This window comes from Halichoeres trimaculatus, unplaced genomic scaffold (assembly GCF_033239565.1).
Source record: "Halichoeres trimaculatus isolate MK-OKI-2021-1 unplaced genomic scaffold, fHalTri1.1 fHalTri1_scaffold_13, whole genome shotgun sequence".
In the NCBI taxonomy this organism is placed as follows: Eukaryota; Metazoa; Chordata; class Actinopteri; order Labriformes; family Labridae; genus Halichoeres; species Halichoeres trimaculatus.
Window position 1 is genome coordinate 34,021,355 of NW_027437191.1, and position 27,549 is coordinate 34,048,903.

At 38.6% G+C, this 27,549-nt stretch overlaps 1 protein-coding gene and 1 long non-coding RNA gene across 2 annotated transcripts in view; one reads left to right on the forward strand and one right to left on the reverse strand.

The window, feature by feature from the left end:
• The window catches only part of LOC141801742 (uncharacterized), a 4,763-nt gene extending 4,317 nt beyond the window's left edge, over positions 1–446 (reverse strand). Inside the window, exon 1 of the long non-coding RNA XR_012599432.1 lies at positions 310–446. This is a non-coding gene — a long non-coding RNA (uncharacterized LOC141801742). The remainder of the gene's footprint in view (positions 1–309) is intronic.
• On the forward strand, positions 122–15,771 carry epm2a (EPM2A glucan phosphatase, laforin). The gene is made up of 4 exons (XM_074684968.1): positions 122–527; positions 1,479–1,653; positions 8,089–8,333; positions 10,144–15,771. The coding sequence occupies exons 1-4, from the start codon at positions 269–271 to the stop codon at positions 10,425–10,427; spliced, it is 963 nt and encodes a 320-aa protein (XP_074541069.1). The 5' UTR covers positions 122–268; the 3' UTR covers positions 10,428–15,771.
• The last annotated feature ends 11,778 nt before the right edge of the window (positions 15,772–27,549 follow it).

Consider the following 27,549-nt stretch of genomic DNA (forward strand, 5'->3'; position numbering starts at 1 on the left):
GCTGCTATTAAACCTGCTCTTGACTTGTTTGAGCTGTACCACTGAAATATGTTAGCAATGTTAGCAAATAAACACAGGACAGTTTTAAGGTGCAACGAAATTCTGACAGAGTGGGACCTCTCTCCTCACAGCCCCTCTTTACTTTAAGTACCCCATCGACCCGTTTATTTTTGGCCGAACCCACACAGACTATGGACCTTCAGGCCTCAGACAGGGGCTGTGATAGAGGTTAGCTAACACTAGAGGTCTCAGAGGATTTACTGTCGCCATGGTTGTGACCATGTTGTTCAGATTCGGTGTCATCCTCACCCCGGAGACCCCGGACATTGAGGTGTTTGTCCTGGGCTCACGGGAGGAAATGGGTCACTGGGACTCGAGCAGAGCGGTTCCGATGAAAGCCTCACAGAAGCTGGTGTCGACCCACGAACCGTGTCTGTGGATCGGAGAGGTGCAGCTGGCAGAGCCGAACAAAGACACGATGTGGTTCAAGTTCGTGAAAAGAGTCCGAGGAGTTTTAATCTGGGAAGGTAAGGCTGGCTTTGACATGCGGCGCGTGCAGCCTGGTGCCCGGGAAAACTGCACTGAGACGTCACACACATATCAAACCTACTGTAAACACAAGGCAGACAGAAAGCGCCGTCGCCATCTTTGTTTCTTGTGTTGTGCTGTAAACTCCTCAAGATGGCGGTAAAACACTGTGTGTGGGATTTAGAGTTACAGAGTTTTCAGAATCAGAACCAGAACCGCCTTTATTCGTCGAGTATTTTCAACAATACCAGGAATTTAACTCCGATTTTAACTGCCTTCGCTCCGTAATATTACTTGTGAATTAACAATTAACGTTACAAAAAGTAGAGCGTTAGTAGTGAGGGGAAAAAAAACTTAAAAAAAAAAACTTTCTACTGAGGAGAATACACATTTCTGTTAAAGTAGTGAACTGAACAAGACATCAAGAAATTCTTACCCGTAAATTGATCCTTATGTTATTATTTGATGTTTAAATTAAAAAAAGAAAGAACAAAAATAGAAAAAAAAAACATTTAAAAACTCAAAGTGTTAAACCACTTTCATAGTGCTGTATAATAATCATTTTTGACTGTATTACTGCTTTATTATCATTATTGACGTACAAACATGCAAGTTGATTTCAGTGTTGTTGCTGATGGAGGGGTCATACAGTCCTGTTAAATAAATTCAACAAAATGTAAGTAAGGAACTGTATTTTACCTGTCATTCCTATGATACAAAGTAGATAAATTTTTTGTTTTAGACACATTAATAATCAAGAAACTTATCTAAAAAAATTATAGACTCTCTCTGATTCTCCAAAACAAAAACCCTGTGCTTAATAATATAATACTTCCCTGTATTCTTAAGGTTTTTGTAAAAAAAAAAAAAAAAAAAAAAAAAAAAATGTAGGAAATATTTTGTCCAACATCCTAAAAAGGAGATTTGTTCCTGTTTTTCTGCTTTGTCAGGCAGTGGTCCAAGCCATGACAGATGTTGCTTCTATGATGAGGGGAACGTGGTGGACGGAGTGTACTGCCACCCGATTGGTCACTGGATAGAGGAAACAGGTCACACAGATGAAATGAAACACACCACCAGCTTTTATTTCAGTGTGGCCGGCCAGATGACCATGCATTTCTCCAGGTAACACATTCACTGTATCATCATCATTAACTATAAAAAAAAGAAAGTGGTTAAATGTGCAAAAAGGAAAATAGTTTTTCAGATTCCAGATGTTGTTTTTATGTTGAGATGACTAAACTAGCTATTTTTGTCAATATGGCACAAATTTAAAGCTCCTGTGAGAAGTTTTTAGCAGTAAGTAAACGGACTAGAATGAACACTAATGCCTGTTTTTGACCCACGAAAACTAATGAAACCATGAGCAACCCAAGAAGCAGCTTCTGTTTTGTTGTTTTTAATGTTTGTAACCGCTGTAAGGGGGTAGGTGTCAGACCAGACCAATGACAGTGTGCTGAGGAAAAAACATTTATTCTCACAGTGTTTAGGATGCAGGCAAAAGCAGATAATTTTGTCCACAGAGGGGCGCCAAAATCAACATATACATGAAGTTCCAGGGGCAGGAGCTTTAAGTGTTTTCTTTTTCCACATCAAACTTCGGCAGGTAGATAAGAAGCTACTGCCTCAAATTTCAGAATAATCTTGTTACCTGCAGAAAATACACTGAAAATGCACTTTTAGCCCCCTGCTGGTGTTTAAGCTTGGTGAAAGTCTCTGCCTTTAATAGTGTGAAATCCAAAGTGTGTGTTTTACATATTAGTGTTAACTTAAAATTTAATGAGGACCCATGAGCCTGATACATTTTTGAATTTTTTTTATTTCTAATTTGTTTGAAAGTTTTTGAAAATATTTAAAATTAATTTTTGTTATATAATTTCATTTTTTTTTCAAATACTTTCTTAAAATGTTTGCAATATTTTTTATTTTCAAAAGTTTTTGGAAATCTGCATTTTTTTTGCAATGTTTGAGAGTTTTTAGAAATTTTGATATTTTCTAAAATTTTATTTTTTAATTTACGATTTTTGGGGGAATTTTTTCAAATCTTTGAAATTTCACATTTGGTAGCATATTTCACTTCTCTTGTCTTCCTTTCAGATTTCCAACCTCTCTCTTTGGTTAAAATCTGGTTCTTTTTTCACATTCGTTGGCACAGAAATCTTCACAGAGTTGTGTAAAAAGTGCAGGTCATCCTCCTGTTTCTCTGTGAAAGCTCGAAGACTTTTAGTCCCTTTGGGAAGATAAAAGCTTTGGTGACCTCTTTCTGCTCACTCCTGTTTTTTAACCTTGCTCACTCCCATTTAGTTATAATTGCTGTCTGTTCCTTGAATATAATTGTCCTTTCGAGCAGCCGACCACAGTTCTATTATGTCTTTTTCAACCTTGTTGGGGATGCTGGAGGAAAGCAGAGGGCATCATTTGAAGTTGGATTTTGCCTTCAGGCGACTCATGCAGAAAGTGATTAATAGCCATTGTGCAGTGAAATCACTCAGCACGCCGTTCTCCTGTAGGTTTAATAAAATGAAAATTCCATCTAATCCATAACTTTGTAATTCAAAGACAGTGATTTCTTTGTGTATATTCAAATCAGGCTAAAAATACAAATTTATTCAGAAAACTCCCAGAAGGATCTTTAAAGATACTCTGCTTATTTATCACAAATACACAAGTATTAATTCCTCCAAGGTAAACCTGACACTGCTTGTTTTCACTCTAACTTTTCTGTGTAAAACGCCAAAACTTCATGTTGCTTTAACAGTAAAATCTCAAAAAACTGTTTAAGATATTCAAAAATGAAATCACAAATAAAGAGTTGAAAGATTTGTGAATATTTTAAAGCAAAAATGGAGTCTGCAAGTGGAAATATATTGAAGTTTAAGCATCTCAAAGTTGAGGCAGAAATGCTAACGTTTTCCATTCATTTCAATGGAGAAAACTTTGTCAAAAACATGGAATAAATCCAAAAGTTTAAGGGTTAGAGATGTGAAAAGTGATGGAAATAATCTCATGAAGAAGGTGAATAGTTTAAAACTTGAACGGTGAAAATTGGGCAAAATCTGTAGGAGAAGAAGCGAGACCTAGATCACCATGAAGTGTTTTAGAAAGTCCTCGCCAGACCAGCATGATATGAGGGACATAGACAATCAGTGATAACATGGTTCTTTTTGTGAATCTAAAGTCAAGATAAATTCAGGAGGCATCATTTAAACCCAAAAAAGAAACAAACAAAATGGTCTAAATGTCACAAGTATTTAGTTTTATCTTCATCAGACTGTGTCAAACTGCTGTGAATGCCAACCGGGACCTCTTATCACAAAGAATCAGTCATTTACATAAAACAATTGTTCATTTAAGTATGATTGATTCAGTCTTTTGCGTTGTGTTTATTCTGAATAGTTTAGCTGCAACAACAATAAAATTATAAATAATTGCGTCAGACTTTAGGCCACAAACACCAACAGGGAAAATAATGCCTGATAAAGCTTGGTTTGAAAGAAGTTGCTCGGGCTAAGAGGTAAATATTTTAACATCTTTATAAAAAGCCTTCGAATGAATAGTTTTGCATGTTTATCCTCCGTGTTTTCCTCGCAGTCCAAAGAAACCTCGAGCCCCTGAGGCACTGAGCGCACACCCTGCATAAGAATGAGCCGCCTTGGCTTGTGCCATCAGGTTTTAATTTGTGTCCGAAGACCTTACAAGGCTTATGTCAAGGACCCGTGTTCATGCGGAGGCACCGTGCCCTTGTATGATACCTATTAATAGCTTTTTAAATTACTCTCTGAGACCTTGCATCTGTGTAGCCCCCAGGATGGCACACGCTGACCTCTGCGGTTACTCATTATATGAATCAAATAACTCACTGTCTCCTACCTAGCTGCACTCTGATGCTCATATTCAGAGGAAAAGTTGCCCAGAGCGCGATGATCATTCTGTAATATGTTTTTATGAGTGTTGAGATGAAGACGTTAGTTTTTCCAGCTTGAAGAAATGTTAGTTTTTTTTTATATTAATCTCTTTTTTAATATCTCACAGGAAGAATTTAACCTTAAAGAATAAAGTTTGTTAATTTTCCACAAGTTGTATCAGACTCAAACTGTTGGTAGAGCTGCAGTTTTCTACGTTAGATGAAGAAAATGATGTTTTTATTGGTCACACTGGTGCAGATCACTTTTTCTGAAACAGACAAACAAATAAATGAAAGAAAAACGACCATAGATTCAAGACAACCAAAATCAATTTCAACCAACATGTTAAAAATTTAGGGTGCTTTTCTACCCCCAAAAAACTTTAGTTTCAGGAAATTCTCCACAAGGAACTACAAGGGGTGCTTTTCAACCACAGGAATTTTACCAGGAACTATGGATATCTGCACATTTAGACAGCAGGAACCAGGGTCTAAAATCAGTTCTGGGGTAGTTGAGCTCCCTCTTGTGAAGTCTCTATTCAATAGGTACTTTTATTTTTGTCATTATCCTCCACAGCAGGTCTCTACACTCCACACTTTTTCACTGGTAGCACTGGTGCGACCAACTTTCTCAGTTGGTCACACCATGTATTAATTAATTAATTAATTAATTTATTTATTTGTGTGTAGTAACTCTAGCGATGATTTTGCTAAATATTTAACTGTAATTTAGAAGTTTGTCTGCAACAAGCTCTGGCTGACAAAACAGGTTAATGCTTCAGGGTTCCTACGGCTCAAGGCAAGTTAAATTTAAGACTTTTTAAGACTTTTTTAATGACGTTGGAAATCAAATTTAAAAACAAGTCCACAACAAACCACAATTGAAACAAACAAAACTAACAAACAAAAACACCAGATGAATTACCTGGGTTAGAGGCAATTTTGACCCAATGTTTATTTTACATAAAACATCACTTTTTACCTTTTTTTAACCCCATTTTTACAACTTTATGCCTATTTTGCCCCCATTCATCTTTTTTGGCCACTGTCACAACCATTTTTGAAATTTTTACATGGTTTTTGAAATTTAATTTCAAATTTAATTCTCACTTTTGCTGCCATAATTAATTTTCCTAAGCCACTTTTGGATTTTTTTTGCCAATTTTTCCTCATTTTTTTCTCTCTCCAGGCACCCTAGGTAGAACCAAGACATGCGTCTGTTTTAAAAGTTCCTGGTGCAACCACATCACTGTTTTGTTAGTTCCGCTATTGTGATTATGTGATGTTGCCACGAGAGTAAATCAGGAAATTATTTAGAAAAATAGATAAATGTCACTTAATATTTTTTTTTACATCAAACTAACATAAATCTTACCACTGTGCTCAAATTTTTAAGACCTTTGGAAATTTGGATTTAAGACTTTCTAATGCCAATTCAGGCCTTATTTTTAGAATTATGAATTCAATGCCTTTTAAGACTTTTCAAGGATCCGCGGGAACCCTGTGCTTAAATAAAAGCAAATAATAACAATAGACATGCATGTGTTTACATATCAGGGTTATTATAGTTAGCAAAAACATTTTCTTTGAAAAAATAAAATAAAATGACTAAATGTGACTAAAATTCTTAAATGAGTTTACAATAACTTACTAAAATAACCTAAAATAAAAGAGAAAATGTCTTTAGTTTTTGTCTTTGTCAATCTGTGTCGTACATAAACTAATTTCTTTTACCGATGGAGAGAGCTGACAGGCTGCTAACACTCCTGAATATGGAGGGAGGCTCTCATTTTTTAACCCTTTCTCCCGCTGGTCTCCTGGCTTGTGATTTCTCCTGATTGTCCCCCAACTTTAAGTTTGCTCCTGTGAGCTAGGGCTGAACAATTTATCGTTTTCAGATCGAAATCGCAATTTTAGACAATGCAATTTTGAGATCGCCAAGCCAGCAATTTTTTTGCAGCGCTCCTGACTGACTCAGGATCTGTTGTGTCAAGTATTATACACATTCTGTTTTACAAATTCGTAGACAATCTATATGTTAAAAGTGCTGGTAAGCAGGTCAACAACACAAAGCCTCTGTTTAGGAGTAGAAGTTGATGAAAACAGATTATTTATCATCACTATTGAGGATTAAAAAATCGTGAATTGCAATATCTGCCAGAAAAATTAAATCTTTTCCTAAAATCGTTCAGCCCTACATGTGAATATCCCAAAGCTTGATTTGAAGAAAATTGTGAATCGAATTGAAATCACAATATCTGCCAGAAAAATCGCAATTCAATCTTTTCTTAAAATCGTTCAGCCCTACTGTGAGCTCTAATATTTTTCAAAGTCAAATCAAGTCCTGTACTTGGGCGTTATATCCAAAATTAAAAAATCATCCACCCCCTCCCTCTTAGTTGGTTTGATCCAAAGATGCTGCAGGAGACCTCAGAGACGGAGCTGCACAGTTAGATAACTCTAACTGTGCTGCACTTGTTGATGAAGACTTTATCAGAGCCTTAGCTGTTTTCTTTCTGTCTTTTTTGGCGTTGACATGTCGGTAGTTAAACTAACGTAGCTCTGCTCTAACGCAGCATCCTCTCCAATCAGGAGAGTTTAGAGCAGCGTGAATCATATAGTAAGAAGGCTGACTCTAAAATAGTAGTGAAACGTGTGTCGTTGTGAAGCTCTGTCTGTCTTCGGTGTGTGATGTGCATACGCGCTGTGTGTGTACGAGACGGCGCTCTGTCTTCAGAACAGTAGAGAGTTCAGGTGGAGGAGACAGATGGAGCCAATGAAAGAGAGGGAGAATTCAAACCACAATGTCTTGTTCAGTGCCTGTGATGGATGGAGTATTAAGATATATGCACTCGCACGAGCGCGACCAGATGAAATTTTTACTCGCACATGCTGAAAAAATGGTTGCAGTCTCAAGCCCTGCTCCACAGCATTATTCTAAAAGTTGTCTTTGTTGATCCTGATGGCTCAAGTGTTGTACGTAACGACGCTGTCCTGTTTTGCGGCCTGAATGTTATTCTTGCTGCCCTCTACTGGTGTGGTGGTGTAGTGTTACTACTTTTATTTCTTCTCCATATGTCACAGGCCTGATTTACATCATCTTCACAGAACTTCAGGGCTCTGTGGTAATGAAGAAAAAAATCAGTCACAGGAACTGTTTAGTTTGTTTAAGAGAAGTTCCTGGAACTTTAAGTACCTGGTAGTTTCAGCCAAAAAGCACTGATTGTTCATGTGTTCAGCCTGAAGCCCTGTGAGGTCTGGAGAAAACATTAATAAACATCTCTGTGGTTAGAAATGGAGAGATGAAACTTTTCCCTTTGCTCTGATCTTTCATCAAAACAAGGTTCTAAAAGTTTTTCAGGGACAACTTCAAATTCTGCACTTCACCAGCTTCCCTCTGCTGATTTGGTTTCTCTCCTTTTTTAATGTGTTTAATCTTTCTGAATCTATAAGCTGTGATTTGTTTATAGCACAGCTTCGGTTAAGTTTTAATCCATTCCCATATTTGTTTTCTCTGTTTTTCCTCTGATACCTTCGGATCTAATCATGTTTATCTCTTTTATAAAGATCCGTGTTGTGAAGCCTCTCGTACTCAGCCTCTATCATTCATCAGAACAACACAAACCAGATTAATGACTCCTCTCCGTGACCCTCAGGGTGCTGCCTCGTGTCTGGCTGGGCAGCTGCCCCCGACAGGTGGAACACGTGAGAGTGAAGATGAAGCACGAGCTGGGCGTTACCGCGGTGATGAACTTCCAGACGGAGTGGGACGTGGTCAACAACTCCAGCGGCTGCAGGCGTGACCCCGGAGAGGCAATGACCCCCGAGACCATGATGCATTTATACAGAGACAGCGGCCTGGTGTACGTGTGGATACCAACGCCTGACATGAGCACCGAGGGTGAGAGACGTGGAGACACACTTCCTGGTGCTATCAGCAGATTCAGCCCATTTTAGTGAATTCCACATTTGATTTTAACCAGGGGTCTGTAACCGTCACTTTCATAGGAGCCATTTAGCCTCTGCTCACCTGATTAAAGTCACTCAGGAGACACAAAATCTACTTTACCTTCACAATAAGACTGAATTGAGCAAAGCTGTAGACACAAATAATCAAGTGAACATTTATCTGAATAAGAATTTTTTTAATTGATGAAATGTAACATGGGATGTCTTAGTTTTTCTTATTTTTAATAAAATTGGAAAAATGTAAAAAAAAAAAAATGTAAAAAAAAAAAAATATATATATATATATCTATATATCTATATATATATATATATATATCTATATATCTATATATCTATATATATATATATATATATATATATATATATATATATATATATATATATATATATATATATATATATATATATATTTTTTACATTTTAATATACATTTAATATTTGAAATTTATTTCCAAAAAAATCTAAAAACATCTCGAACAAAAAATTGCAAAATCAAAAAAATAAATTGCAAAATTTTGAAAAATACTGAAATTTCAAAAAAATGGAAACATTTAAAAATTTTTTGAAACCCACTGATTTTCGGAAACATTTATGAAATTTGAAAAAAAGCAAATTTTCAAAAAGACTTGAAAGCAAAAAAAAAAATAAAAAAATCAGAGGGTATGTTATCTTTAAAAAAAATGCAAAAATTTAGAATAAAGAAAAATTCAAAAGTGCTACAAAGTTTGACATTTCAAAAATTTGAAAAAACATCCCCAACATGACCTTAAAAAAATGAGTTTCAGAAATACCAAAATTTTAAAAAAAATCACAAACTTGTTAAAAAAATTGCAAAGTTATTATTTTTTAAATAATTTAAATTTTTCCGAAATTAAAAAAAATGCAGATTTCCATACTTTTGAAAGTAATAAATGCAAATATTTCATAAAGTAATTAAAACTAAAATAATTAGCAAAAAAAAAACCTAATAAATAAAATTTAAAATGTCTCGAGAGTTTCAAATAAATTTACATTTTTAAAAAACTGCAAAAATATTTACATTTTTGAAAGAGTACCTCAATTTGATGACATAAGTTGATGGTATCCCTCATTTTATCCTTTTTATTTGCTTGCTTACGTCTTCCCACATATCAATCATATATTTTAATCCGTCACGTTGTCAGTTAAATGAATCCATCCTCACAGAATTAAAATCAGTATTTTCTTCCAGATGAGTCTTTTTGTAGATGTAGTTATCTTCCCAGGGCTGTAAAACTTGAGGTTAGCCACAGGTGCATGGAAAGTTGGTGGGCTGTTGATGTTGTAGGAGGTGAAGTAGAGCGGTGGCAGGCTTTATTGACAGATGGGATGAAGATTTAGTTCAACTAAATGTTAACACAGGATTTTATTTAGTGTCAGTGTCAGAAAAATAATAAAACAAAGAAATGATTCAGCTGTTTAATCAGAACTGAAGTTGCTGCCTCTCCCCCTGTTTCTCTTCAGTTTTCTTATCAATGAAGGCAAAACTGCCCCAAACTAAAAGAAAAGAAGGTCCCAGCTGTTTTAGGAAATGACTTTGCCTCTGGAAAATAACAGTACACGCAATTTAGCCGTCTTAAAAATTTAATTGAGATCTAATGAGCTTTTGGCAAAGTGAGGCTGACGCTGATGGAGAACAGCAGTTTGGAGACCGGCTGACACTCTGCTGTTATTGGGATTTTTAATGAGCTGTCTGCCTCCCTCCTCTTTGTCTCCTCCTGCAGGTCGTATCAGGATGCTCCCCCAGGCCGTCTTCCTGCTCCACGGCCTCCTGGAGAACGGTCACACCGTCTACGTCCACTGTAACGCTGGGGTTGGCCGGTCCACGGCGGCTGTGTGCGGCCTGCTTATGTACGTCCTGGGCTGGAGCCTGAGGAAGGTGCAGTACTTCGTCACGGCTCGGAGACCTGCTGTCTACATCGACGAGGAGGCTTTAGTCCGGGCTCAGGAAGACTTTATCCAAAAGTTTGGTCGACTACGATCCTCAATCTGTTACCCTGAGACGTAGGCGCCTCTCTCAGACTTCGAATGGGAACTCCATTTCCTGTGAGGACGAACTGAAGCTCACTGTGACCGTTCAGACCACATTAAAGGTGCCTGAAGGAGAAAGGAGCTATAGTCAGGGAATTAGCTCTCTTCTACTTAAATCTAATGTATGTAAATGACCCACTTCATCTGAGTGGCTTTCCAGTGCAGGTTGATCCCTGAGTGTCTGCACAGAGCTCTGCCGGCTGCCAGCAGAGATGCTGCTCGCAATTAATCCCAGAGTGACGTGTGAGCTTTTAACTTCAGGAATTAGCTCCTGTGCCATTTCGAACACTCGCTTGCTAATTGTGCTCTTGAAGTCAGACGAGGCTTCCCTCAGATGTCAGCAGGCGTGATTAGAAAGACCTTTTATTAAGGTGTGTTTTTCTCTGTAACAACCGTTAAACCGAGCTGGGAAAGTCTGTTACCTTCTGCATGTTTATGCATGACTTAACTCCAGATGCAAAATGATCTTTTGTCCTTTTCCCTTCTTGGCGAGACGTCTTAATGCTGCATAAAAACATCTCTTCTTGCCAAAGCGAGAATAAAAAAAATCGATCCTGAAAACTGAAATAACAACAATAGCTCTGAGCGCGCAGACAGAGAAGAAGAAAGGCCCACCTCTCCCACTCTGAGAGAGCTTGATAACATTTCATCTTTATTTATTTAGCTGGCCCATCTGCCAAATAATGAAAACAACACCCCTGCCAGACCGTATTAATGCATTCATAATGAGATCTTATTGGAATACTGTTGTAAATTTCCTGCTTCATGTCTAGACGTCTGTGGAGGATATATTGCTTATTTAAAGCACCCACTTTTCGCCGCCTGCTCTTGATTTCAGGAAGTTGTTGCATCAGGAGGATGAAAGAGTTTTCTTCTAAAGTGCAAGTCATATACTGTCTCATTACTTTTAACCCAGTCTCTCCAAAAACACAACCAAATCCCTTGGTAGATCTCTGAATGTTGAAAAAGAAATTCCCTGAAGCTGAAAATAAAAACGTCAGATTTTATTTCTTGTATGAAACCCAGTTAAAGGAGGGTTAAGCTCCTAAAGACTGATACTGAAAATGATTGACTCTTATCTATTTTTTTGCATTTTGAAATATGACGTTCATACATTTCTGGGTTAGCATGGCTAGCTTGTTCATCTTATTGGAGAAAGATGAAAGGGCAGGTTGACGTTGTCTCTTCTTAGCTCACAGCGCAGCTCCGGCACGTCGTCCTTGCCGCTTTCTCCTCAGCCTGTAGGGAACATTGGGTCTAGCACAGGTTAGCATCGACATGCTACAGGCTGCTAAAAGCTGAAATCTAGTGTGTGAACAATGCAACCATCATTACACTAAGAAACACCGAACACACACCTGCTAAGGTAATGCGCTAGCAGTGCTGAAATTCAGTGTGCAGTAGGCAGAATGCTAATAATTTCTGTATGCTAGGAACAAGTCTAACAATGCATGTTGTTGGCAATCTTTTTCTGTTTATAGCAGGTGGCAAACAGGTTTAGCATTACCACCACCTACTGGAATGAGTCTGCATCACAACTACAATACAACAACACTAACTCTGTGAATCTTGCCACTACCCCTTTAAAAAGAGGTGTTTTAAATTCATTTAAGTCCATATAAACCACTAATCAACTTTTTAAAACATGATTTTCATCAGCTGAGAAAATAAAAGTCTAAATTTATTTTCATCCTCATCGCCTTCTCCTCAGCCTGTAGGGAACATTGGGTCTAGCACAGGTTAGCATCGACATGCTACAGGCTGCTAACAGCTGAAATCTAGTGTGTGAACAATGCAACCATTATTACACTAAGAAACACCGGACACACACAGGAACAAAAAAGGTAAAAACAGCACTGCAAACATAATGCGCTAGCAGTGCTGAAATTCAGTGTGCAGTAGGCAGAATGCTAATGATTTCAGTATGCTACAAACCAGTCTACCAATGCACATTGTTTGTCATCTTTTTCTGTTTACAGCAGGGGGCAAACAGGTTTAGCATTACCACCACTTACTGGAATGAGTCTGCATCACAACTACAATACAACAACACTAACTTGGTAGATCTTGCCACTACCCCTTTAAAAAGAGGTGTTTTTTAATTTAATTTAAGTCCATATAACCAATCATTAACTTTTTTTGAACCATATTTTTCATCAGCTGTGAAAATAAAAGTCTAGATTTATTTTCATCCTCACCTCCTTCTCCTCAGCCTGTAGGGAACATTGGGTCTAGCACAGGTTAGCATCGACATGCTACAGGTTGCCAACAGCTGAAATCTCCTGTGTGAACAATGCAACCATGATTACACATAGGATCTCCGCACACACACACAGGAACAAAAAAGGTAAAAACACCACTGCTAAAATTCAGCAAAATTATCAGTACGCTACGAACCAGTCTACCTTGCATGCTGTTACCCACAATGCACGGTGCCAATGTTGTTTGTCATCTTTTTCTGTTTTTAGCACTCAGATTGAGGTGCATTACCACCACCTACTGGAATGAGCCGGCATTACAACTACAATACAACAACACTAACATTAGATGGCCCATGAGATGGAATGAAGTGATGTGAAAGAAAGTCTAAATCTTGTCACTACTTCTTTTAGAAACCAAGTCCATATAAACCACTAATTAACTTTTTTTAACCGTATGTGGATTTTACCAACGTGTATTTCTTTCTGAATGAATTCAAAACAAACTTTAAACCTTTGAAGATAACGAAAGGATAAAAAAAATACAAAAAAATAGTTTATCTGGCAATCTCTTTGCGTATGTCTTACATTAATATATGTATATTATATAGCATAGGATAGAATAACCTTGGTTGTCATTGCACTGTGAAGTTACAATGACATTTAGGTTGCTCCTGTAGAGCCATCACTCACTGTGAATAAATAGTAATTTACAATATACAGAATACACAAACTATAGAAATCTGTAAATAATATAAAAATGTATGAAATAAAGATAAAAATGTAAAAAGCAAGGTGTAAAAGGTAGGAGGAGGTAGTTTGTTGTAGCGTCCATCGGTGCTGTTGTGGAGGGGGGTGTTACAGGAGGCCGGCTGTAGGTGACTCAGCGTATCCAGGGGGTTTGCAGTTCGTATGGCCCAGGGGAAAAAGCCGTCCCTCAGTCTGCTGGTGAGGGATTTTGTTGACCTGTAGCGTCTGCCAGAGGGTAACAGACCAAACAGGGGTAGGTGGTGGATGTGAGGGGTCTCCTGTGATGGCCTTGGTTTTCCTGAGGCAGCAGGAAAGAGGACAGCTGACGATCTTTTGGCCGGTGTTTGTGACTCTCTGCACCACCTTCCCGTCTAAAATAAATTAATCTTTTAATCTAGTTTCTTTTTCCAGAAGTGAAACCGGCGTAGCACGCTACGAAACAGACCCAACAGAGCTCATTATGCTACATACTACACGCAAAAGCCACAGGGAGACGTAGGAAGCAAGAGGAGCTAAAAAACTGTTCTTCTCTGTATGCAACAACCACCTACTGGCTTATAACATGTTGGCTTGTTTATCAGTTTCTCAGTTTATAATCAGATAAAACTTTCTTTTCTTAAAAAAAATAATAATAATGAATAAAAAACAAAACTAATGTTTTGATCAGGGATGTATAAAACACACTGTGTGTTCGTGGCTGCCGGGGTTTTTCTTGGTGGGTGCCGGTATAATTAGTAAACATGTTGCATTTCTTCCAGCGGGTTCCCGTCACTGATTGCTGTCATTAAGTGTTTGTCGTCCACTTGATTTCCAGGATCTGCCAATCACGTACACCACTTCCCCCGGATCTGTGCGTTCAGATTAGAGTCAGAATTAGACAGCGTTTGCAGCTGTCAAACAGGCGTCTTCTTATGGCCGAGGAGATTTATTCCTGGAGTGTGTAAACTGAGAGGACACACTGCGTATGTGGATTATTATGGGTTGTATTTTCATCCCGGTGCGCTTCTGTTTGCAGGCGTTTTCTTAAAATATGCTTCTTGCCGTACATCATTTCCTGTTTGTAGGCCGTCTTCTGTCGTCTGGAAAAGCAGAGGCTTCATTTTGACGACAATAGATTTAAATAAAAACGTATTCAGACAGTATTTCAACAAATCCTGTCTTTGAGTCAATTTCTTTGATTTTTAGTGTAGTCATCACTTTGCATGTCCCAAAAGTCTGCTCCAAACCCTTAAAGCTATAGGACATTAGGAACACACCCAAACTGCTGCTCTCCTGAATTAGATTAAAGACACAGTTACGTAAAACATTAATCTGTGAAAACGACTTGAGAGGTGTTGGGGTTATTAATGAAGAGGATGATTCAGGTAATAGAGGAGAATTAGACTCTGGCTGGGCTGTCAGGGACTCCCCTGCAGCCAAAGTGGAACGGGCAGGTAGGCGAGGGGCGGGGGGGCTTATCTTTACACTAATTGGACACACTTTATGATATTTAGGAAATTGGGTAATATGGATTTTCCACACAGTCTCAGCGGTGTGAAACGCTCTGAGTCAGTTGTGTCAGAGGAAGTTCATGACTCAGACTGATGATAACAGAGAGGAGAGACAAACACTGGAGCTGAAGATCTCACAATCCATAAAGACAGCTTCCTGTAATTGTTTGCAGAGGGAATAATGTCCGTTGATGTGTCAGAGGCTGCAGTGGATCCAGACGGTCTCTGTGTGGATGGTGGGTCTGAATCAGCACCGTGGACAGCAGCTGTGACACACAGGTGCAGAGTGTTATCATGTGTGATGAGAAGGACGCTTCGGTCTGCTTCTATGATTGTCACTTTAAGTCAAGTCACAACACTGCTGGAAGTTTAGAAAGTTTACATTTTTAAATTCTCTTTCCTAACTTTTAAAGTTTCCAGCTCCTTGTTATTGTAAGTCAAATTCTGCTCAATGTTACCATGCTAAAAAATAGAAAGGGCAAGGACACCATTTTTCTTTGGTTTCTTTCTTCTTATAATTCCATCTACTCTGTAAAGCCCTAATTTAACCCCCTAAATGTGCTCAAAAACTCACCAAAATTTGGCCGAAACTTTGGTATAATACAAAAACTGACTCCCAACATACCAAAATGTGCTCTCTGGCGCCACCTAAAACCACTCTCAATGGCAGTAGGAATGTCATAGAAAGATCAAACCAATGTCAAAATGTCCGTCTCGTTGAGAGGCACAAATTATATTCAGACACCCCCTGACCTAACCCAAACAGGAAGCCAGCAATTCGCCATTCAAAATACAATCAAGCACACATTTTTCAGCCAGGAACAAAATATATCTCCTCCTAGGCCATAAATGGTATCTGCTTGTAACTTTCTCAGATGACAGTGTGGACCCTGCTTTACAAATGTTATGTACGAATTTGTTGTTTCTCAAACAGTTTTTGAATGGCAAGCCCTCAAAGTCGGTGAACCCCAAAGAAGCCCTTTCAGCTCCCCCAATTAGAATGAATAGGAGCCACGACAGTTGAGCCTCTACACAAAAAAGTAAAAGTGGTACAGATTTAAAAATGACATGGATGGATTCCTGACAAAATTTACTGCAAAAATATCTTTTTTCAGAGAGATTTGGTCAAAATTGTGGCATCTGTGAGGAGACTTTTCTAAAACTTCTGTCAGTTTCTCCCCTGAGAGAGCAGCAGTTGGTGATGATGTCACACTGATGAGAGTGCCGTGCAGCTGGTCATGTGACTCACTAAAGGCGGGAAAATGGAATGTGTAACACACACACATTATAAAGAGATGAAACTTTGACAGTGGAGATAAAATGGGCAACAGAGCAAAGTCCTGACCAACGCTGCTTGCAGCTTTAATTAGGCTCAATTTTGTTCGTCTGATATCACTCTGGTAGCTTTACATGATTTACAGTTAAGAAAATCCAAATTTTTCTCATGCTGGTGTTTTAGAAAACCTTTATTTCAGCCTCTGTCTGAAATATTTCATTTTAACTGCTGTGTCTTTAAGGCTTCCAATTCCGCAAACCCCCTTCCCTCTGATTGGCCAGACCTTTGAAGGCCTGTTGGAGGCTGACCTTGGTGTTTGAGGCCATCCAACTTGTTATAAACTGTCATGGTTTGGTTTTGGATTAGTGTTTTGTGTATTTTTGAAGACTGGATTTACTTGTACATCTTGAGTTTCTTTGTGGTCATCTTTATGATTCTTGTCTTGTTTTTCTCTTTGTTTCCTCTTTTAGTCTAAAGTTCCTATTTGTTGGGTTCTGTTTTGGTTCAGATGTATAGGCTTTTTGTTATGTTTGATCTTAGTGTTTAGAGTTCATCTTGTCTCTATCTTTAGTTTTCCTGTGTTTGGTTCAGTTCCCCTGTTAATTTCTCCTTGTGTTTCACCTGTGCCTTGTTTCACACCTGTGTTAGCTTCTTCCACTCGCTAATTAACAGGCAAAGTCACTTACACACTGGGCGCTCTGTGATTGGCTGAGGAAACCACACTTACTCTCCGCCCAGAAACGTCCTGATACAACCAAAACATCAACATCCAGGCAGAGGAGGGGGTTAGAGGCCGACACAGACACTGACACACATGTATAGAGGCCCAGACGTGACGATCGAGCAGGAATATTCCTGTAAAAGTTTACATTTTATATCTGAAGTAAATCTTACAGTCTCTACCTTAAAACTCTGGAAGTTAGAGCATAAGGAGTCTGACCTGAAAGTTTTAGCTGATACAGCTGAAGTCGGTAAATACATTAAAGAAAGGATCTGATAAAGAAAAGGTGACACACACACACACACACGCACAAAAAGGAAATTAAATGAGCTCATTTTCATTTTTCAAACACAAACAATAAACACATTAGATTTTGTCTGGCACAGAATCATAATAGGCTGTCCCTACTGTATTTTTATCACCACCACAACACTTATTTTTCCTCATTTCAGAAACAAATGGACTCCTCAGTCATAAAACCCAATTCTAAAAGGGCTCATTGAACATCTCTTTCAGCAACCTGTATTTCTTTGGTGTATATATCCGATGTTCAGCCATCCTATCTTTCCTCTCTGTATCAGACACCATCATCCAAACCTGCTCGTCTGCTCCAGCTTTTCAGAGAAAGTCGTGGTTTTTCCACTAAGCTCTGGCCTCTCTAACTGGCCTGATACTCCAACCTGAACGCCGCCCTTTCAAATGTTTACCATTCATCTTCCTGCGGGTCTATTAGCTTGACCAGTCTGCACCGGGTGATCGTTCATCATAGAGAGGTAAAGCTTTTTACACCTGCTCTGAAAACCCCACAGGTCGACAAACAGAGGGCCAGGAAATGATCCGAATTCATCACTCCGGCCTGGGCTCCATTTCCTTAATAGATTCTTAGTCCAGAGGGTCCATTTGCATGGTCGGAGTCCACTGTGTGCTTAAGAGAAACCCAGCGATGAAGACATTGCTCCTGACTTTGCTCCCGGGCAGAGCTCCAGCCGAACCTGGCAGCTGTGAGCTGTGGGTGGGGAAGTGGAGTGATGCGGTTTGACCACAGCTGCAGTTTTTTTTTTTCAGGGTTATTCCATCATGTTTGTTTCAGCTGCTTGCATCAGCGGTCCATCATGTGCAGGGACAGGAGGGGAGGCTATCAGTGCTGTTAAATAACATCTGGACAAGACCAGCTCCAGCTGATATGAAGAGAGTCCATCAGGTCACGCAAAGAGAGACGTCAACACAGCTGGAGGTTATCTTTGATAACACGGAAATTTATGATTTCAACCTGACTGTCAGAGGTGGGACGGCATTTTTAGTGTTTCTTTAACAACACAGTTATCTTATGTGACTACAGAAGGCAGCCACTACAGCTGGGCAGGGGTTAAGTTCTTGGTGCCAGCAATTAGACGTAGCCAACCGCCTAACAAAGATAAGTACTGATTCACATGACCTGCTAATCTACCTTTAGACTAGTTGGTTAACAGGAAACGATTTTTAAGTCACTTCAGCTCAGGAGTCAATGAAGAGCTACACTCACCGGCCACTTTCTCAGGTAGACCTTGCTAGTACCGGGTTGGACCCCCTTTACCTTCAGACCTGCCTCAATCCTTGCTGGCATAGATTCAACAAGGTCCTGGAAACATTCCTCACAGAGTTTGGTCCATATTGACATGATAGCATCAACAGTTGCTGCAGATTTGTCGTCTGAACATCCATGATAAGAATCTCCCGTTCCACCACATCCCAAAGGTGCTCTATTGGATTGAGATCTGGGGACTGTGGAGGACATTTGAGTACAGGGAACTCATTGTCATGTTGAAGAAAGCAGTCTGAGATGATTCCAGCTTTATGACATGGAGCGTTATCCTGCTGGAAGTAGCCATCAGAAGATGGGTACACTGCGCTCATAAAGGGATGGACATGGTCAGCAACAGGACTCAGGAAGGCTGTGGACTTTTTTTTTTTTCCTTTTTTTTTTCTTTTTTCTTCTTTTTTTCCATTTTTCTCTTGATTTTTCTTTTGTCTTTCTTTTTTCTTCTTCCTTTTTTTTCTTTTCTGCCCTTTATTTCTTTTTTTGTCCCCCCCTTTTCTTCTCTTTTTTCTTCTTTTTCTTTTTTCTCTTTTTTCCCTTTTTTCTTTTTTTCCCCTTTTTTTCTTTCTTTTTTTCTTTTTTCCTTTCTTTTTTCTCCCCCCTTCTTTTCCTTTTTTCTTTCTTTTTTCTTTTGTCCCACCTTGTTATCTTTTTCTCTTTTTTCTTTTTTTTCTTTTTCCCCCTTTTTTCTTGTTTAGTCTTTTTTCCCTTTTTTCTTTCTTTTTTCTTTTTTTTTTCTTTTTTTCCTTTTTTTTCTCCCCCCTTTCTTTTCCTTGTTTTTTTTTCTGTTGTCCCCCCAAGTTTTTCTTTTTTTTTTCTTCTTTTTTTTTTTTTTCTTTTTTTCCTTTTTTCCCCTTTTTTTCTGTGGACTTTAAACCATGCTCAGTTGGTACTAAGGGGCCCAAAGTGAGCCAAGAAAATCTCCCCCACACCATTACACCAGCAGCAGCAGCCTGAACCGTTGATACAAGGCAGGATGGATCCATGCTTTCATGTTGTTGAGGCCAAATTCTGACCCTACCATCTGAATGTGGAGCAGAAATCCAGACTCATCAGACCAGGCAACGTTTTTCCAATCTTCTATTGTCCAGTTTTGGTGTTGCTGTGTGAATTGTAGCCTCAGTTTCCTGTTCTTAGCTGACAGGAGGGTCACCCGGTGTGGTCTTCTGCTGCTGTAGCCCATCTGCCTCAAGGTTGGACGTGTTGTGTGTTCAGAGATGCTCTTCTGCAGACCTCGGTTGTAACCAGTGGTTATTTGAGTTACTGTTTCCTTTCTATCAGCTCCAACCAGTCTGTCCATCCTCCTCTGACCTCTGGCATCAACAAGGCATTTTGTCCCACAGAACTGCTGCTCACTGGATATTTTCTCTTTTTGGGACCATTCTCTGTAAACCCTAGAGATGGTTGTGGGTTAAAATCCCAGTAGATCAGCAGTTTCTGAAATACTCAGACCAACAACCATGCCACGTTCAAAGTCCCTTAAATCACCTTTCTTCCCCATTCTGATGCTTGCTTATATATATGATAATTTATTTTTTTATAATTTTTTTCATAATTATTTATATATATTTTTTATACTATTTATATTTTTTATTTATTGATTTATTTAATTTATAGAAAATAAAAACCAAACAAAAACAGTTATTCAAAAGACTAAACTTAGACGGCTGCTGGAAACACTGTGTAGATGTAGATATATATCATCGATCATTAATCCATGGGAGGTTTTGAAAGAAACCTGAAAAAAGTTGATTCAAACTGTGAAAAGTTTTGTGAAAAGTGTTTTTGAGCGCCTCGATTACTCTCCTCAGTTTTCCATCATAAACTTGCAGCAGTCCATTAACTGGGCAGCTTCCTCTTCCTCGATATATAAACTTTGGAAAGCAGTAACTCAGAGTACAGAGTCGGAGAGAGTCAGCCGTCAAAACCTCCACAGGAGCCAGTTGGAGGGATTAACCAAGCAGCCAACATCTGCTAAGCCGCTCCATTGGCCGACTGCACTTTAATGCATAAGTCTGAGTCCCTGCACCAGCAGCCAGCGGCGGGGCCCGCTGATGTTCAATAACACCAGCCTTTGTCCCCCGGGGACCAGAACAATGCTGAGCTGATGTATGCAGGCTGGATGTTTCTCTGAATACTATCTGGAGACTGTTTATAACCAGGAATCCCACACAATGAAGCCAATTAATTTCCTTATCAGCCGGGCGTCTGCGTTTACTCCAGGTCAACTTGATTCCCCTTATTTTTTTTTTTTCATTTCCTGTTTTCCTACAGAGAAAATGATTATTTCCATTTAATATGAGTTTCCCTTTTAAAGATATATTACAGCTCAAACCTCTTGTTCCTGATGTCTGTCTATAAATAACGTTTCTCAGACTAAATTAGGCTGATCACAGAGCAAAATGAAAAACAGGGCATTACTGACATTAATGATCATCATTCTTCATAATTTATTTATTTGACTGCTCACAGATAGCCTGGTCACATGATAAATTAGGGTTATTTAGCTCACTCAGCTTTTTCTAACAGTGAAATGTAGCAATCATTTATTAAATATGGAGAAACTGCCTCATAACATACTCATGTAACTACCTAAAAAAGGAAAGTCCAACTGATGTCACCCCCCATAGTTTAATACCTCCCAGTTTGCCATGACTAAGATTCAAGTATGCTTTGTTCACCGTTTCCTATCTTTGCATTGTAAAGCGGTTTTTCTTTTAGCTTGTAAGAGACACTAACCTTTATCAGTGAAACTACCTACCATTGTAAAACACGTCTTAGACCTGGATTGGTTCCCCAAAGAACGGTCTCAAGATTTGAAATTTTGCCAGTGAAGTCTTTACTTATTCATTTGTTTACATTGAGCAGGTATAAAAACAACCCATATAATTTGTTTTGACCAGTTAAAGACTGTGAGGGATTCTGGGAGAATCTGAGTGGAGCCGGGTGACAAAAATATATTTTTTTTTTTCTTTCGGGAGTCTAATCACTTCTTGGCTATATCTCCTGATATATTTCACAATCCCCGAAAAAAATACACGAGAACCGCAGCTGTCAATCATCATTTAACGTGATGTAAAGATTCGTTTTTAACTTCTTGTAACTAATGAAAAAGAAACTTTTCAGAAAAAAGAGGACTTGAATACAAGACAGCCATATGATATCTTCAAATCACCACAACAATCAGACATGAGAAACATTTCTACCAGGTGTATTAATATTTTAAAGTTTGACCACAGCCCATCTGGAATGACTGGAGAGATGGATTTTTGACCTATACTGCAGCCAGCCACCAGGGGGAGCAGTTTTTACAGCAACCTCATTTTAAGCCGAGCAAGACGACAACCATTTTGTTTTTTACAGTCTATGGTTTTGACACTTAAAAAAAAAAAATCTAACCTAACAATGGCCAGCAGGGGGCAGCTTGTGATTTCTAACTTAAAGTCAGAACACTGACCTTTTTTCTCATAATTCTAAGGCTCAAGTAAGAATTATATATATATATATATATATATATATATATATATATATATATATATATATATATATATATATATATATATATATATATATATATATATATATATATGTATATATATATAACTTTTAATAATCTTAATATTTTTTTTAATAATTTTTTTTTCCCCAAAAAAAATCCTGAGAAAAAAAAGTTTAAAGTCAAAATGTTAAAATAAAATGGTTAGATTGATAAAAAAGAAATATAAGATATATATATATATATATATATATATATATATATATATATATATATGTATGTCTAAAAAGGTTTTTTTTTCTGTCCTTACCATCACATTTATTTTCCTACAGTATCTTTTACTCTGTATCAGTCTGTGGTTCCCCAAGTATGAAATAGTATAAAAGTAAAAGTATTGTCAAAAAAATAAATATTTATTAAATTTAATATAAAACCAGATAAATTCTTAAAGATGCTTTGAGTTGGATCTGTTTTAATGGGACTACAGCACCACCTTCTGGCCTGGAGTCCCACGCACACTGTCGCAAAGATGTGACTTTTTTTTAACCAGGCATGTGTTTGTTTTGGAACAAATTGTCTTTGTTTAAGTCAAATTTTTTACCAGATACAACACCACGAGGTAAGGTTTTTATCAGTACAGTTAGGTGGCGCTGTTGTTTTAAAACATGACAACAAGCTAACGTTGCTAGACTTAGCCTTTTATCCTAGTTTGGTCACTTCTGGTTTGAGCAATGACTTTATGTTTATTTTAGTTTAGGCGCCCTCTGTAGGTAAATAGGTTTCCCATCCCTCAGTGATTTGTTTGCTTTTCTTGTGAAACTTAAACAGTTGTCATTGCTTTAAGACTAAAAAGTCTCACACCTTTCTACGTTTTATTTCTTATAAACATAAAACTCTGGCCTCAAGTGTCGAAAAGACAAACACTTTTCTCAGTCAGTGGATCGCTGTACTCAAAGTGTTTGCACAAGTTGCTCACAGTTTCTGTTTTTTGTGTCTTTGAAAAGCTGCAACAACAAATATAAGTCTGAAAACTCGATTTTAAGTTTAACAGCAGCTTCTTCAAAGTCTGAGCGCGCTTTGATCTTCGCCTCGTTTCTTACATGAGAAAGGAAAGAAGAAGAAAAGAAGAAGAAAAGAAGAAGAAGAGTGAAAGGAGCTCACAAAGGTCTGCAGAGGACAGAGCTCCAGGTGGCAGATGAGGTTTATTGATCAGGGAGAAACTCCACAGTAAAAGTGTTTTTGTTGAACCTGATCTCTACCTGGGAGTCGTCGTCGTCGGTCTGTGCTGAGTGAGAAATGAAATCCACCTCATAGACCTGACAGATGTTAAACTTTCACAGCTGAGGATTCTGGGAAACGTGTGTTTCCTGATCAGACTTGTGTTTGGTGCTGTCACACCTTGGCTAACAGCTCTGTTTCCCTTGTTTGTGTCACAGCCCGTCGCTCTGACGCTGATCAATGACAGCACGGCCCGATGATGGAGTGAACAACCCAGTTATTGACAGCAAGAAATGGATTTTGCAGAAAGTCAGTCGGCTTGTTGCACGGCGTGAGGGGCTTGTCAAAGAAAATGACTAACTTCATCCATTCTTCAGTCCTGTCCTCTCCAACACTCGCTGCTGCGTGACGTCTCTACACTCCAGATTCAGAGGGAGGCCATCATTATTACACCAGCAGTCAGATATATTGCAAAGGGGTGTGTGTGCTGAAATTAAAAGCTCTGCTAGCAGTCCAGGAAAGACAGATTATAGTCTGGTAGCATCACTGTAAATAACTCCTGACACACATGTGATGAAGGCAGGAGCAGCGTTAATGTGATGGAGATTGGCTCTGCTAAAAGTCACACACACATCAGATCTATACACGTCGACTCTTTGCTACTTTAATCTGCCAAAGCTGATCAAAATGATGCTCAGATAACTTTCATCTGCTCAGAAATCAGGAATAGACGTCCAATCAGAGATGATTTAACGGCAGAAAAAAATAACGATCAGTTTCTTCAAAGTTTTTGCTTCAAAGCTATTTATCCCAGAGGTTCCCAAACTTTTAAGCAGAGCCATAAGCTAGTGATGTCCTGCCATGGACATACACCGATAGGCCAATCCACAGACACAATCGACAACAACAAAAAAGGTCTAAGTTATTAAATGTAGCTAACAGGTAGAAGACAGACTACCTACCATAATCATCCTGGTTTAGTCACCTCAAGGGTTTCGTGGCAACAAAGACTTGTGAAAACAGATAAAACGATTTCTGTGATTAATTTTGTAGTGATGGTGGACACTGGAGCCTAAAAAAAGGCAGAAGAGCAGAAGAAAGATAAACAGGAGAGATAGAGCATGAGCTAAAGGCTAAAAGGGCTAATCTGTTTGTGCTAATGTTGACTCCAAATGAAGAGTGAGGTTACATTAGCTCTGACTGGTAGATGACTGGCAGGACATAACCAGGATTCACTAACGCTATCAGCACCAAGCTGCTGATAGCTCTACATTTAGCCGGCTACTGAACTACAGTACAACTTACGTTTGCTTGTTGTCATGTTTCAAACAGCAGTGTTACGTAACTGTTCTGGTAAAGACCTTACCTCGTGGCGTTGTATCCGGTAAAAAGTTGACATGAACAAAGATTTTTTTTCCCAAAACTATCATCTTTAAGATAAGAAAACGTACAGACAAAAGTAAAACTTTGGCACGGTAGCAAAAACATCCAAACTTAACTCAGGATCCAAGAGTCTGAGGGCAGCTATGTTAAAGGGATTAGCAGAGTGTGGCTAAAGCTAGCAGAGCTAGCACCACTGGCCCTAGGTCCTGGGCCTGGGCTGGTTTCATGTTAGTCGGTTTAGGTACAGTATACTAGTTTAACCAGTTAACTTTAGCTCTTATTTCTTATTCAAAATACCACCAAACAGCGCCATGCAACAAGATACCACCTGTCGCCTGTGCCTGTTTACATCCAGGTAGTAGCTTTATGGTGGTACATGGATGCTCGATTTGAGTTGTGATTTTTTGCATTGTTTATGTTGTTTAGTGAAAGCACAGTTACAAAAAAAAACAAAAAAATAAAATTCCTTGTGTTCTATAAGATAAGATACCTGGTGAATAACTACAATTCTGATACCCGAAACATGAATAAATAATAAAAATAATAATAATTTAAAAAACCAAATATATAATAAAAATTTAATTAAATTAGATAAATTAAAAAAAACAATTTATAAATAAATATAATTAGATCAAATCAATCAATTTAAATAAATAAATTAAAAAAATAGATAAAATTAAATAAATAAATAAATAAAATTATGATTAAATAAATTAAATAATAAATAAATAAAAAAATAAAATTGAACTCATATTTGTGTATTTAAAATCTAATCTGGCAGCTCATCAAATGTGGCTTCATACATTTTGATTGATTTGACCAGTACTATACCTGCTTTTTACTTTGTCTCTAATCAAAACTAAAAGGCTTTTCATTACTGTATAATTCAAACTGGCCCCCTCAAAGTATTTTTGCCTGAAGGATTTATGATGCAAAGTTTTTGTGTCTGAGCAGAAAAGATTCAAAGCTTTTATTTTTCCTGCGCTGCAGATTTACAGCGTTATAAATCTGAGCTTTAGCCTCTTAAACAGCATCATTAATCCACTTTTGATAGCTGTATTAAAAACAGATCGTCTCGTCTGATATTTGAAAGTCGTATTTCACCGTTAAACAATGACGAAGTTGTATTTCTCGTCTCCATGCACATTTGATTTTATTTGTCCACCGATCTGCAGAAACAAAACCAAACAGCAGCGTATGGAGAAGAAATGAGATCACTTCATCTGAAGCCTTTCTGAGCGTCTGTAAAAAGTGTTTGTTTTCCTGTTTGTCATCCAGCCCGACCCAAACAAGCACAGACAGGTGTACACAGCGAGCGAGCCGAGCTTGAAAACATTTTTTGGCTCAGGATTAAGCCGCCTCAGATTGAGAGAGAAGATGGAGATTGTGCAGCCATGCATGATAAGTGGGCCTGCCTCCTTCCTCTACCCCTCACGCCTGACTCAGGGATGCCAGATGCAGGGCTGACAGCACGGTTAATGTGCTAATCATGACATCAATGAGCGCTAAATTATCCATGGGAAGATGTCAGTCACTTAAGCATGATTGTGCAGGGACGCCGTGCCCCGTGAAACGTGTCTCATGATGACTCCGCTGGTTTTAATCATCACTCTTTGTATCTGTGTGCAGAGATTAACAATGCATCCAGGATAAGAATCTTAATAACGTGTGTTTGCACAGCAGAGGAGGTCAAAACACAAAAAACAAAACTCCAAAAAAGTCGATGATGGTTTGAATCAGAAGAGACAAATTACTGCAGTGGAAATAAAATTATTCAGAGATGATGGTGATGTGAAATTGAATTATCGTCAGAGTCTCTGAACTCCACAGGGAGTCTGCAGGGGGATCGAAGGGCGTCTGCCCCGGGCTGCAGAGAAATCCATCCCCCCTGAAGAGTCCAGACTCCAGTGGTGGAGATGATGAAGCCGATCGAATGGAGAAAACTGTTTAGTGACGGGAAGTTGGCTGATGGTGTTGTCTGGGGCTGCTGAGATGATGAAGCTAATGAGGCTGATGAAGCTGTGAGGACAGAGCGATGATGAGGATGAGGAGGAGGAGGAGGAATGATGGAATAAATAAACTAAAGAAGAGGGCGCGATATGATCAAATTCAAGCAAATCGTTAGCTCAGGAATCTACGCATCCAACTGGCAAACAGCAAATTAGGTGTTGTAGACAAACTGCGTTTATGAACAGGGGCTTGTCCAAGAGGGGGCAAGAGGAGGCCAAGCCCCCATTAAAACCACAGACTGTTTTCTTCGCCAGAGCTGTAACTTGCTGAAACAGGCTGCTTGTAGCTCTTTGCATTTCAATTTGGGACCCTTTGATTTGTTTGTACTTGGGAGTTTGGATGATTTATTCTCATCAATACCTTACTTTTAAAATTAATAAATTAAAAAAATTCAGGAATATGACATATTTCATTCTTCTTCGTCGCCACTATTTTCAAACAAATGCCACATATCAGCTGGTTGGTGTTCATGAGCTCACACTTTGTTCATTCTGATAAAAAACTACATATTCCCACACTGGGACTGTGGCAGGCGGCTTAAGAACCGTATCTTTGGTGCCATCACTCATATTAGCGTGTGTTTCCTCCTTACCCCTCAGGACGCTGCTTCAGCTCTCTCCGTGTGTACGCGCGAGCAGCCCCGTCTTCACCCCAAAGATCACATTTTTGACAGATGCTCACTCCGCTATAAATCTGCTAAATCCGCTATAGAACCTATGCACCCCGATGTTAGGAAAGATAGACGTAGTGTGCCATCTTCTCATTCAGCCTCTTTGGTCGAAAGAGAGGAGGAAAACAAACATGCATGCACTTAATTGATTTATTGATTATCATGACAGGCCTAAGTGAGAGACATATTGGAAACAGGGCAGTTTTTAAGTCTCTGCACTAACAGCTACAGGGTGCCCGCCCCACATCCAACATTTCAAGAAAATTTAAGATTTAAAGACAGAAACTGTCCACACACTGTGTGTCTGCTCA

Coding starts and splice junctions, on each gene's coding strand:
- epm2a (XM_074684968.1), top strand. CDS start 269: ATGGTTGTGACCATGTTGTTCAGATTCGGTGTCATCCTCACCCCGGAG. Junction 1,654..8,088: donor ATGACCATGCATTTCTCCAG/GTAACACATTCA, acceptor CGTGACCCTCAG/GGTGCTGCCTCGTGTCTGGC. Junction 8,334..10,143: donor GCCTGACATGAGCACCGAGG/GTGAGAGACGTG, acceptor CTCCTCCTGCAG/GTCGTATCAGGATGCTCCCC.